Source organism: Pteropus vampyrus, unplaced genomic scaffold (assembly GCF_000151845.1).
Source record: "Pteropus vampyrus isolate Shadow unplaced genomic scaffold, Pvam_2.0 Scaffold1, whole genome shotgun sequence".
NCBI lineage: Eukaryota > Metazoa > Chordata > Mammalia > Chiroptera > Pteropodidae > Pteropus > Pteropus vampyrus.
Genome location: NW_011888782.1, coordinates 26,024,433 through 26,038,029, shown reverse-complemented (window position 1 = coordinate 26,038,029; position 13,597 = coordinate 26,024,433). Strand labels below are relative to the sequence as shown.

General features: G+C 33.0%; 1 protein-coding gene across 4 annotated transcripts in view; it reads right to left on the bottom strand.

The window, feature by feature from the left end:
- Window positions 1–13,597, bottom strand: part of GSK3B (glycogen synthase kinase 3 beta) — a 182,991-nt gene that overhangs the window by 153,538 nt on the left and 15,856 nt on the right. For 2 of the 4 annotated variants that reach the window (XM_011373937.2, XM_011374016.2), the window contains exon 2: window positions 5,460–5,510. The exons of the other annotated variants lie outside the window; for them this stretch is intronic. In XM_011373937.2, the coding sequence (XP_011372239.1) occupies window positions 5,460–5,510 (51 nt within the window). The remainder of the gene's footprint in view (window positions 1–5,459; window positions 5,511–13,597) is intronic. 4 annotated transcript variants of the gene reach the window in all.

Sequence of the window (13,597 nt, the reverse complement as noted above, 5' to 3'; positions counted from 1 at the left end):
GTAGGTCTATAGAAATGAAAAAGAACAGATTCCACAGATATTTAGGGGATGGGATAGACAGACTTAAAGAATGACCAGAGGTGGAGAATTAGGTATAAGGATGAAACACCTCTGACTCCTGAGAACAAACCCAGGGATTCCCAATGAATGATGGTGCCATTTACCAAGATGAGAGAATACAAAGAAGAGTAATATTGAGGTTTCATCCTGTTTAAGGAAGGAGAAGAAAGGGGTTGAGGAGAGAAAATTATTTCAGTTTTAACATGTTCAGTTTAAAGCAGTTTTAAACTGCTTTAAACTGAACATGTTAAAACTGAAATAATTCAGGAAGTAATTCCGGCAGGTCTGGATATTGAGAGATCTGAGCTAGATACAAGTTTAGTCACAGTAGCAGTTAAGGTCACCCAAGGGAGAAGGAAGGTGGGTAAAAACAAAGGCCTAAGGTAAAAATTTAAACACTGGGAGGAAAGCTCTGCCCCCATTCCCACCTCCACCCCAACCTCACCACACCCCCTTCAAGGGGGAAACACCCTGTAGAAAAGAATGAAAGGTAAGAATCTGAGAAGCAGAAGAGCAGTTTCAGTGGAGTGGAGTGCTAAAGGTTTACTATAGAGCTAAATTAAACTAGGATACAATCTTCATGAGGAAGAAGAAATTAGTGGGCCAAACACTGAAGAGATCTAACAGGATTTAGGATCCTCCAGGTAGAAAGAACATAAACAGATGCAGAGTGGTTAAAAACAAAAGAAAGCCCAGAAAAGATAAATCTATAGGGACGGATAGCAGATTGGTGGTTGCCAGGGGCTTGTGGGAAGAGGGAATGGGCAGCTAATGTGTACAGATTTTTCTTTTGAGGATAAAAATGTTTTGGAACTTGATAAAAGTGGTGGCTGCACATTGTGAATGTAAATGCTACTGAGCTATACATTTTAAAGTGTTTTTTTGTTGTTGTTGTATCAATTCCATGCCTTTTTTTTTTTTTTAATGGCAGCGACAAAATTAGTAGGCAAGCCAGAGAAGAGAACGTTGGGAACTAAACCTGTTTAGACTGTGAGCAACCAGATTATTATAAAAACTGTCAAAGAAAGGCAGAAAAATTTAATCAGATTAAAATAGATAACAGAGGACACTTTCAGGCATCTCTTCCAGTTTTCTTAACAAGAGTGGTGATAGGACAAAGCTCAACTGTTTAATTAGGGAACCCAATATGCATTATGTGGGGAAGTGTAACTGTGAAGGAAATAAGATAAAAGCTGTTGTAGGTGTAAGCACAGCTACTTGATGGAGTAGATGTGTGCTTTATCACTAATAAAGGTTTAAAAGAGTATATAAATGGGTAATTGAAATAAGCACTATGCTAAATGTGAAAAACTGATTGCAAAAAGTTCCTCGATTTTTCGGGTCTCCCGATATTTACACCCTTTGTAATGTTACTTTAGAGTCTTTCCTCATTTCCTGAAACTGAACTGGATTGATGACATGACTTGGCCAACAGAAAGGCAGATTTTCAGTATGCCAGTTTTGAGCCTAGGCCTCAAGAACTCCTGCATGCTTCCATACCTCTCTCTTGGAAACAGGCACTGCTCTGACACCCAGCCAACCACCAGACATGAGAGTAAAACCACTCTAGACAAGCTAGTTTAGCCTATCTACCAACGAAGCCATGAGAAATATGAGCAATCCCATATAAGATCACTTAAGCCTGGCCCAGATAGCAGAACTAACCAACTGATCCAAAGACTCAAAGGCAATAATAAAGGAGGTTTTGGAGTGGTTTGTTAAATGGCAACAGCTAACATACACCAATGACAGTAGTGATGACAGGAAAAGGCCATTCATTAATCTGGCGTGAAAGCTGGTTATGTCATCAGATACTAATTTGTTTATGTGGTTTAGGTTTTATAAACATCTAAAACTTAAAGAGAAAAAGAAAACCTAACCATTAAATTCCTATAATTACTCTGTGATTAGGAATCTAAAAATACGTATTACGCCACCACCACCTTTTCCCCTAAAGTTACAGCAACTTAAAACCATTATAAACATAAATGCGATTTTTGACAACATGATGTGTCTTTGACAAACAACCATCACATGATAGCAACTACCTGAAATTGGAGTTTTTAGGATTTTTTTTCCTCTTTAGTAAGGAAATTCTCCAGACAGTTCTAAATTTTCCATGTGTTACTACTGTGACACTTAATTTTCAGAAGCACTTTACCATAGAGCAACTTTTTAACACAAGGCAATCAAATCTTACTCAAAAAGTCAAAAATACCTAACAAAACTAATTTGATATCTCCCACAGATAGTATAATAGTTTTCTCAGGCATCTAACATATTTCAACAGACAGCAGAGATCTCATCTCTTCCCCTCAATGAAAAACTAGCACTGTTTTCATGGTCAAATCACTGAACTGTCACTGCCAATGCCAGCAAGTTCTACCTATTGCTGAGAGGATAATTTCATATGCAAGGCAAGAACCAAGGCACTCATGAGTTCATGTGGTGTAACTGCAGATATGGAGAGACTTGCAAATAGGAGGTACTTAACATAGAAGGCAATGAAACCTTTAATAATTTTTTTAATTCACTTCTGAATTTCACATGGTCTTTTTACTAAACCAGTTATCAATAAAAGTAAAATCTGTTTTTATGAATTTTAAGCAAGTGAAAATTCCTGTATGGGTTTAGCAGCATTAAACTTTAAACACCATTAACACATCCAGAGGAATTCTCAGAAGGAAACAATTTAGTTTACTATTTTTAAACATAATATATGCTCTTCTTTACAAAGGAGGTCTCTGAGTGTTAGAGAAGTTCAATGGCCAGGATTACCTTACAAATGTATTATTACATTCACAAAAGCTACACAAAAGGAGTATCTATTAACATTTTACTGTATCAAAAAGGTACAGATTTTCAACAGGACTTTAAAATGTTTAAAGAGTAGTACAATTTATTTGATAGAAGAAAAGAATGACTAAATTGATGGTTATCAAATATCCTAGATAATTTCTGTCTCTTTTTTAAGAATACAAGTCTCAGACAAAAAGGTGAATACAGGCTTTCTCAGACCATGGCACAAACCTTAACTTCCTACCCTCTGAGTACTGCCCTGGGTTAAATTACAGGTTGCCCAGTAGTTTTGATACTAAGCCTGCAGTATTCATGAGCCTCATCAGGTTACATTAATTGCCTGCCCTAAAATAGTCTACAATAACTCCTACCTTCCTACACACACACACACACACACACACACACACACACACACACACGCACACACACACTTACTCAAAGTAAAATATCCCATACCATACCATAATTCTAAGTAATCTTTTACCCTCTTCTCTCATTTTCAAATACTTTTTAGTATTTACTCCAAAAATAGATTACAGAACCACTTCAAGAAATAGTTTCCAAAAATCTCTAAGAAAAATTTTCCCTAAACAGTTATAACAACCAACCTACTCAGAAAATTAATCTTCTTGTTTATATATGTTACAAATTCTCACTGCCCTCCCAGAAACATAAAATCTACAGCATGATTATTTTAATCTATTCCCTTTTCAAATACACTCCTCCAATCAAGACTTCCAGGAACACCAAGCTTATAAAATCAAAATCCTAGACAGAGAGAAAATTATTATTAACAGCTAACATGTATTGAATCTACCTACTCTGTGCCAAGTTGTGTTTTTCATGCATTATATCATTTAACCTCCACAATGGTCCTATGAAGTATTATTATCATAATTTTAAAGATGAAGAAAGTCAAGTTCTGAAAGTATGTCATTTGTTCAAGTTCAGAGTTAGTGTTAGAGTTGGGATTCTAAAGCAATCTATAGAGCTCTGCATTCTTTAAGTGAAACAGCAGTATTAAACCATATCTATCACAGACTTATGGAAGCAACACACCAGATCTCCCTTACGATCTACAGTACTGATTAAAATTAGTAATCTCATTCAGAGCATAAGTCTAACAACTGGTGATATGGACTTTCCAGTTCACAGTTACTTAGGTGGAGCACTTTTGTAGAACAGATAGTATTACTGCTAGGATGAACCACACTAATGAGCTGCAGAGATGAGGAAGGCAAACACGTTCCGCACACAAGGCAAAGTTGAAACTGACTATTAAAAAGCTACTATATGATTATATTAAATAGCCTTAAACTGTTATATTTTAGAATGCAATTGTTTCTATATCCTTCAGCAAAATAGTAACTGATATTTATGACAACTCAAGTATAACAGGCCCTCCACTAACATCATCCTTTCGCCACAGGAACTTAACTCTCATTTATATCAGTTAGCCTATGGTGAAATTGGTTTTGTTATATATCATGTTGCTTAAAGTCTAAGAACCTATCAATGATATTAAGTGAGGACTTACTGTATCATAAAATGGTATCGAAATTATATTAAGCATAATCAAAAATATATTTTTTACAACTGTATGAAAATTACAAAGAAGTTTTAAATCATTTCTCTAGAAAGTTCAAAATGATATTTCCCCATCTCTCAGTCCAATCTTATTCTCTCTTCTCTTCTTCTTTAGAATATAAACATTCTCAAATCCTTGTTTTTGTCCTCTTCTAACATGCACTCCCCCAGTTTAACAGGCAGGCTCCTCAAAGAGTAGCCAATACTCACTATTTTCACTTTCTCATCTCTATCCTCTTTACTATAACTCTGTACCCAGCTTCCCAGTTAAGTTGTTTTTGCTAAAGTTATCGATGCCTTCTAATTCCTAAATTGAATGAACAATCTGCAGGTCTTATTTATCCTTTTAAGCAGGATTTAACATTTCAGATCCCTTTCTCCCCTACCCTCTTACTCTTTTAAATTCTGGTTAGTTACCTTCTAAACCACTACTCTTATGTTTTCCGTTTTCTCTTCTTACTACTTTTTGCTGGACCATTTCCCTCTGCCTGACCCTCAAATGTTGGACAGTCCCTGGCATTCTTCTATTCTGTTAAAAGTTCTCAAAAGGTGATCTTAACCTGCATTTCACCACTTATGTATGCTACACCTCTAACTCTGTAGCCCACTTAACTCTCCTGGCAGCTTTCTAATGCTTCCCACATATTTCCACCTGAATATTTCCAGGCACTTCAAACTCAACATAGCCACAACTGAACTGATCTTGGAAAGCTCAATAGAGCCTTGAAAAGTGTAGATGTACAGAGAGTTTTATTTTCTTAGGAGTGGGGTATAGTCCCTATTTTAGTAAACATTATCCTCTCCATCTTTCAACAAAATAGCCAGGAGTAATTCTTGACTCCTTCCTTCTTTTGACCCAGGAATATTATAAAATCTTAATCTTTTCAAATCCCCTCCTTTCTCTTTACTCCCCCGCCATCTCTAAACAATATCTTGTTTAGGCTATCTCATAATATTCATAATTGCTTATGGCTATAATACTTATCACATAACATGTACATTTCTTCATTAACCTGCAAACTTAGTGACAGGACACCGTGTCTTGTTCTTTTTATCCAATGCACCTAGGAACACATAAAGAGTAATAAACATAAGTCTGGTGAGAGAGGGACTCTAAGAAGCTAACTAACACCTCAAAAGACATACAATTAATTAACAGTGGAGTAGGTATTTGTGTGTAGTTCAACTTGCCAGCATTTTTCAATACTAAAGTAACCTTCGTCACTGTACAGCAATAATAGCATATCAGCAGTGCTCTGCATATTCAAAGTGGCATAATATTCTTTTTTTGTTTATGTTTGTACGTACATTTTAAATTTCCTACAGTGATCATACATCACTTTCGTAACTGGTGAGGAAACTATTTTTAAAGCAAACTGCCACAACTGACATGAAAGAAAAATCTTTGTTTTTAGGACAATATATTGTGAAACTGGAAACTGGGGTTGGGGGAATGCATCAGGAATCTAAGAGAACATACCAAAAAAGAGATACAACATTAAGCAAAGATTGCCAGAACTACTACTTTCAATAAATATTTAAGCCCACCCAATGAAAAAGTAAATAGTTGTACAGTGTCATCCTAGTCAATGATTTACATGAAAATGGATTTTTCAAAAAAAGATGTCTGGCGAATAATGGTGGTGAGATATTTGAAAAGTTACACTCAAATTCATTCCAGATTTAATTGTCATAAAAATACAAGAGGAAAATTTAAGTGAATACTTATATTAGCAGTTCTCAAAGTGTAGTCTAGATCTCTGGACCCTTTCAGGGGGCCCAGAGCCCAAAAATATCTGCATAACAATAATAACGTTTGCTTTTTCATTCTCATTCTCTGGAGTATACAATAGAGTTTTCCAAAGGCAACACATCATGATAGCTATCAAAAGAGCTTAAATGCAGAGGCAGATATGAGAATTCTGCTTATCTTCTATTAAATCAAAAAGATGTGCAAAAATGTAAAATTTCTCAATTTTTTATTTGGAAAAATATAATTATTTTTCATTAAAACATTATGTTAACATATAAAGGACTTATTGTTTCTTAATAAGTTAATAAATATTTATAAATTTCTCAGTTTTAATTTCTAATGTGGCAAATGTGTACAGACGTAACCCACGTGAAAAAGAGCTCTTCAGGGTCCTCAATAGTTTTTAACAGTATAAAGAGGTCCAGAGACCAAAAAGTCCAAGAATTGCCAATTTATATAGTTTGAGCAGGGGGAAGCTTCTCAAAGCATGACTCTAAAGCAAGAAGACAGACCAACAAGTATTTTGACATAAATGCTTTAAACTTCCCCACATCCAAAAATAAACATAAGCAAATTTATACACAAAAAATTGACAAGTTGGGGGAAAATACTTGCAACATACAACAATAGGTTCATAGTATTCACATATGAAGAGCTCTTTCCTATCATTAAGGAAAAGACAAATATCCTCTAAAATAGGAATGAGGACATGAAAACTAATGGGAAAGCAGTATACTACACAGGAGCCAATATGCATGTTGAAAAGTAATCCTCAAATTTATTAGTATTCAAAGCTGTCCATATAAATTATTGTTAAGAATATAAATAGTTACTTCTCTAGAAGGCATCCAAAAACATGGATCAGAAATCTTAAAAGTATACATACGCCTCAATATCTAACTCTTTCCTGATGGGATAAAAACATGCGTAAAAGCCTGCTATGAGAATATTCATTGAAACATTATTTATAACTGCAAAAATGAAAACTAAAAACAAATGTCTACTAAGAAGGAGATGGTTGAATGAATATATTACAGCATCCCATTGAGAGGATTAGTTATTATTTGGTGATTTAAAATGTTGTATATGGAAAGATATCTTTGATATATTAGGTTAAAAAAAGGCAGTTATAATTTTTGATGATTCATTTCAGTAAAAGATAATACATCTATGTGCAAAGAACTAGGATGTACCAGGAATTTTAGGCACATAAGTAATTTGCCCCCAAACCATGAAAACCTCAACTCACAAAACCTTTAGATAATGGAGACCCAGATTTGACTCCAGGTCTCACAAACTCTGGAACTCAAACCATATTGTTAAATACCACCTGTACACCAAAAGTTTAACAATTTTGGTTAAGTAAAACAACAGGACTATCTCCCCACCCCAGCTATCTTTCTTTTTCTTTTCTCTTCCCCCAATCTTGTATTTCTTTCCATAATGAACATATTTTACTTTTTTATTAAGAAAAGAAAGAATATTTTTATTTTGGAATACTTGGGCTCAAAAGCCAGAGATTCAATTAGAGGGGAAAAAAATTTGCAAGACAACTTTCAAATTCTGTATATCTTGTTATTTAACATTATCTACAACCAAATTAAAAACAAATGAACAATAATATCAGCTTCCTTTGGAAATTTCATAAAAAGTTTATGGACGTCAGCTTCAATAGACCAAGTTTAAAATCCACGATAAGCTATGAACTTAAAGCAAATTACTTAACCTCTTTGAAACCTGTTTCTTATTTATAAAATACTCATCATAATTCCTACCTCTCAAGATTGTTATAAGGACTGCGTTAAAAGAATACAACATGTAAAGAGTGTAAGATATAATATTCGATAAATGCTAATTCCTTCAAAAAGACATACATACATACAAACTCTAGCTCAATGGGAAATTGATATTAAAATTATGCTGTGATTCTACATCTTCTCAATAGTTAATGGCTCGTTCTCACTTTCAATTTAAATTAAATCAAACCCCAAAATACCCAAGGAAATAAATTCTCCTGCCTTCTGGGAAATCCAAGCCTAGGAGAAGCACTGTGAAACATTTTTTACCATCTCTTTATGGCTGAATCTGTCCTACTTGACTTTTGTATCCTCAGGTATCTAGCAGAGTGCTTAGCATACAGTTGGCAGTAAGTATTGGATGAATAAATGTAGAGACCTTAGAACGTCTAACACTCTAATAAATGAGTCCCAATATCACTCAAGTCTAAAAGCCTTCACACAAAGCTGCGGTGCTAATTAACATTCAACAACAGTTTTGATTTTTAAAAAGCAATCATACAGCAAGTTTCATCCAACTCACTTCCTTACAATTCTTATTTCCTGAGAAATACATCTAAAAATACAACGTCCCTGGGATGAATCTTAAAGTTAGAGAGAGAACAGGAGAGCTCTTACACCTTAGTCCAACTCCCTCACCAGGATCAAAAAGGCCAGAATCTCAGAGCAAGATAAAAGGTTTTCCCTCTACTTAACTTAGTCTTTTTGGTATTCATTTAGCAATAGTCAATAGCAATAACATAAAAATTAAATTAATAATTAAATAAATCCATGGTCTGTGATTATGCAGAAATAAATTCAGATATTCCAACTTGTATATAAATTTAATTTTGTTACTAGACTTACAGTGAAACAGCCATACTACAAAACTATGGAACTATAATCTTCTGTAAACACTTAAATTTCACCTCCATCAACCAAATAGAACATTCCATCATCCTACAAATACTGAGTGCCCACTATTGATTATCCAAAGATATTCAATGAAATCCCATTAAGTGCTATGTATTGTTTTGAGCTCTAGGAATATACAGTGAACTAAAGAAACAAAAATCCCTGCACTCACTGGAGTTTATATCTTAAAGGGAGGGAGGCAGGAAGGGCAGAAATAAAGTGAGTATATATTACAAGGTAATAAATGTTTTTTAAAATGCAGAAAGGGGAAATGGCAAGTGCAGGGTCAAGGGCAGCAGCTGCAATTTTTAAAATAAAGATTCAAAGAAGGCCTCACTGAGAAAAACATTTTAACAAGGTCTTAAAGATGAAATTACATAAAACTAGCACAAGTTCTAGTCCTACAGAGCAGATTCATAAGCAGCAACCTGATGAACTAATTTTCTCAATTCTTGAAAAAGGTAGGAGCAAGAAAGACTCAGAAGATCTGAGAGAAGCTAATTCTTAAGAATATTAACCAATAATCATGAGTTACTAAATTCGTACTGAAAAAGAAAAAATACTTGATTATAATACCATGAAAATATACCAAGTCCTTTTTTCTCTTTTGTTTTTTGCTTTCTCATTCCTTCCTTCCTTCTTTCCTTCGTGATAAAGCTTCATTGCCAGCAACCACAAAATTAACACTTAAAAGATTTTGTTGTTTTGCCATTGTCATGCTTCCATTTTCAGATACTTAAACTTAACTTTCTATTCTTTTTCCATTTCTATTACCCAGAAACACCATCAAATTAGCACAAATCAAAGACTATGCTTCATTTTAATCCCTATTTTATGTGTTCACCACAAGTTACTTTTAGATTTAAATTGTTACTAATGGAACTCTAATTAAAGGTGCTTAGGGAATTTACTGTTCAGGAATCCTGAAATAAATCCTTCTGCAAACCAAAGAACATTTTAAAAATAACTTAGGTTCCTTGTTAGACAATATATGTTCACTGTAGAAAAACTAGAAAACGTAGTAAAAAGAATAAATCATACTTGAAAAGGATTATAACTATAACTGGATTACATCTATAAATATTTGGGAGAATATTGTTTTCTTTCTATATATTGTTGCAGTCAATGCAATCACACTGCACATATCTCTTTACAATGTGCTGTTTTCAATCATTCTTATGAATTTATTTCCATGTTAAATATTCTTCCACGTCATCATTTTTAATCCTATTGCATAAATATCATAGAATGGTTGAAAAGATTAAATAAATGTAATGTATAACATGGTAGAAGCATTATTTAAGTGGTGTTTTTGTTGTTAGGCCCAGGATTAAAATTTTCATAAACATTCATGTATATTTAAATTTGTAAGCATATCCTTATTTTTTTTCCTTAAAGCCCCAGATGTACATCTTAAACTCTGCCAAACTGCCCTCCAGAAAGAATATACGAATTTATTGTCCTTCAGCAACACATCTTCCAAAACCCTATCACCAACTAAGTATTGTATTTCCAAACTCTTGTCAGTGTGACTGAGGAGCAAGGGTGTTTTGGTCTCACATTATTTTTGTGTTTTGCCATTTATACTAAACTGAACACTCTCATATATATTTTTATTTCTCCTCATGTAGATTGCTTGTCAAAATATCGTAAAGTGAATTACTCCAATATCCATATATTAGATTTCATTAGAGCACATTACATGTACTGCCATTCTATGTAAACATGTTTGCTTATGTAATACACTTTAAAAAGAAGAGTAATATGCATTAATTCCATTATAACCCCCAAATTAGTGTCTTCTACTAATATTTTAAAAACAAAACACTAGTGCCAAAATCTAAGGGAGGAAAAGGATACAAATTAAAGTCTATAAACTACCTAATTATGTAACACACAGTATCTTCATTAATACATTCATTTAAAAGAATAAAGTATCGACAAGGAAAATGTCCAATTTGCAAGTGCAAAAAAAGAACAGAACAGTTTGTATAGCATGATCCATTCATAAATTATATGTAAAAAAATAAAACAAAAATAGAGTGGGAAAAACAGGGAACCAGCTGCTGTCCTAGGTGCTAGGGGCCCAGTGGTGAAAAAGATAGCCAAGGTTTTTATCCTGTTTTTATGGAGCTTAGATACTGAACTCTGGTTGTTAATAGGTACTCTGACTTTATCTGGATTTACTTTTACTATTAAGCCTCAATATACTACAACAATAAAATTTCTTTCCAAATGTAAGTTCGAATCTAAGAAGAAAGTAAAGAGGAATACAGCTACACACGCTACTCTCTGGATTTTAGGGCAGTAATTATGATACAGAAAATTTAGAAAGTTATACACACATATGTATAAAATATATTACCTAGTATTAACAAAACAGAAGAAAAAAGTCTCAAAATCACTTTTAAGTCTTATTTATGCTCAAGATCTTTTTTCATTATCCAAATCTAAAGTTCAATTGATATTTCATTTAAAAATCAAGTTGCAAAATATTCATAATATGCTCCCAATTTTATTTAAAAAAAAAAACACTGTAATAGTATATATAAATGATGTACTCGCCTAGAAAAATGTCTTGAACTAACCTACCAGTAGTAATTTCTGGAGATAGGTACAGAGAAAAAGTGGGCAAATGGGAATCAGAGAAAACTTCACACTTTTTATTGTGTATATACTATACTGTTTGAGTATTTGTCGTAAAATAATATCTTTATAATAAAAATGAGAAATAAAATACTTAAAGTTTCAGTGCCGGAAGAACCAGGCACTTGGTCCCATCAAAATTTCCCTATGTAACACCTCTATGTCCATCAATATAGAACTGCTTGAATAAAAAAATCAGTGCTATGGTTAAGTATTAAAAGCAATTGAAAAAGAGCTCCATATACTATGAGTGATTTCTAGGATTTTTGTTAAATAAAAAAACACAAGGTGAAAACAAAGTATAAGTTTTATCTAAGGAGAAATGTAAGTATACATACACTTCTTTTTTTAAATAACCAAAACCTAATAAAAATGGTTATCTATGAGAGAGGGATAGGAGCAAAGACTTTTCTGATTATACCTCATATTGTAGTTTTGGTTTTCAGAATCACGTAAATATTTTACATAATTATAAAACAAAATCAAATCAAATCAAATCAAAATAGATTGGCAAAAACTGACAGCAAAATGAACACATAAATCTAACTATATATCAAATGAGTGGCTTAACCTCACAGAGAAATATTTTTAATGATTTTAAAACAGTAATTTGATTATAAATCCCCAGAATTTATATTAATTGCAAGAATTATTAAATTGTTTTCAGCAACCATTTTCTGCAATCTCAAAATAACAATACTAATATGTATATAAGTAATAAAGCAAGTAATTCGGTACTCTCGACATTTCAGCATAAAAGAAAACTATAATATAAAGCTCAAAAAGTTGATGGGGAAATCCTAAACCCCAAAATCGGCTTTGGAAACATTGGTATGAACTCATGGTATATTTTCTCATTTAAATAACCATGCAACAAATTCAGCAGTTACAGAATACACAAAAATCAGCTGTATATTTTTAAACACTAGCAATAACCAATCTGTTAAGAAACAATTGTTTCCAGCAGCATTAAAAATTTTCAAATTTACAATAGCATAAAGTATCACTTAGGAATAAATTTAACCAAGGAGGTATAAGACTTGAGAACTGCATAATATTACTAAGAGAAATTAAACAGACTTTAAAAAATGGAAAAACATTCCATGTTCATGGATCAGAAGACAATATTATTAAAATGTGAATATTACCCAAAGCAATGTATAGATTCAACACAATCCCTACCAAAACTCCAAAGTCTATTTTTTCAGGAATAGAAAAGAGGATCCTAAAATTTGTATGGATTGCAAAGAATTATGAATAATAATAATAAATATATCATTAAAAAAGATTAAGTAGGACTACTTAAACTTCCTAATTCAAAACTTACTACAAAGCTACAACAATCTAGACAGTGTACTGTACTACTGGCATAAAGACAAAAATATAGATCAATGGAATAGAATTGAGAGTCCACAAATAAACCCAAGTATCTATGGTCAAACTGATTAACGACAAGGGTGTCAAGACCATTCAATGAGAAAAGAACAGGCTCTTCGACAAATGGAACTTGGACAACTGGACTCATCGCTTACACCATATACAAAAAGTAACTCAAATTAGATCAGGGACCTAAATATAGGAAGACCATAAAATCCTTAGAAGAACACTTTTGGGTAAATCTTCATGACTTTAGATTTGGGAATGCTTTTTCAGATGACACCAAAAGCACAAGGAAGAAAAAAAGAAAGTACATTCAACGTCGTAAAAATTTAAAACATCTGTGCATTAAAGAACACTATCAAAAGAATCAAAAGACAACCCACAGAATGGGAGAATGTATTTTCTATCATGTATCTGATAAGAACCTAGCATTCAGAATATATAAAGAATCCTTACAACTCAACAACAAAAAGACAAACAATCCAATTTAAAAATAAGCAAAAGACTTGAATAGACGTTTCTCCAAAGATGATATACAAATGACCATGAAAAGATGGTGAACATCACCAGTCATTAGGGAAATGCAAGTCCAAATCACAATGAGATAGATACCAGTTCACACTAACCAGGATGGCCATTATCAAAAAAATGTAAGATAACAAGTGTTGGAGAGGACGTGGAA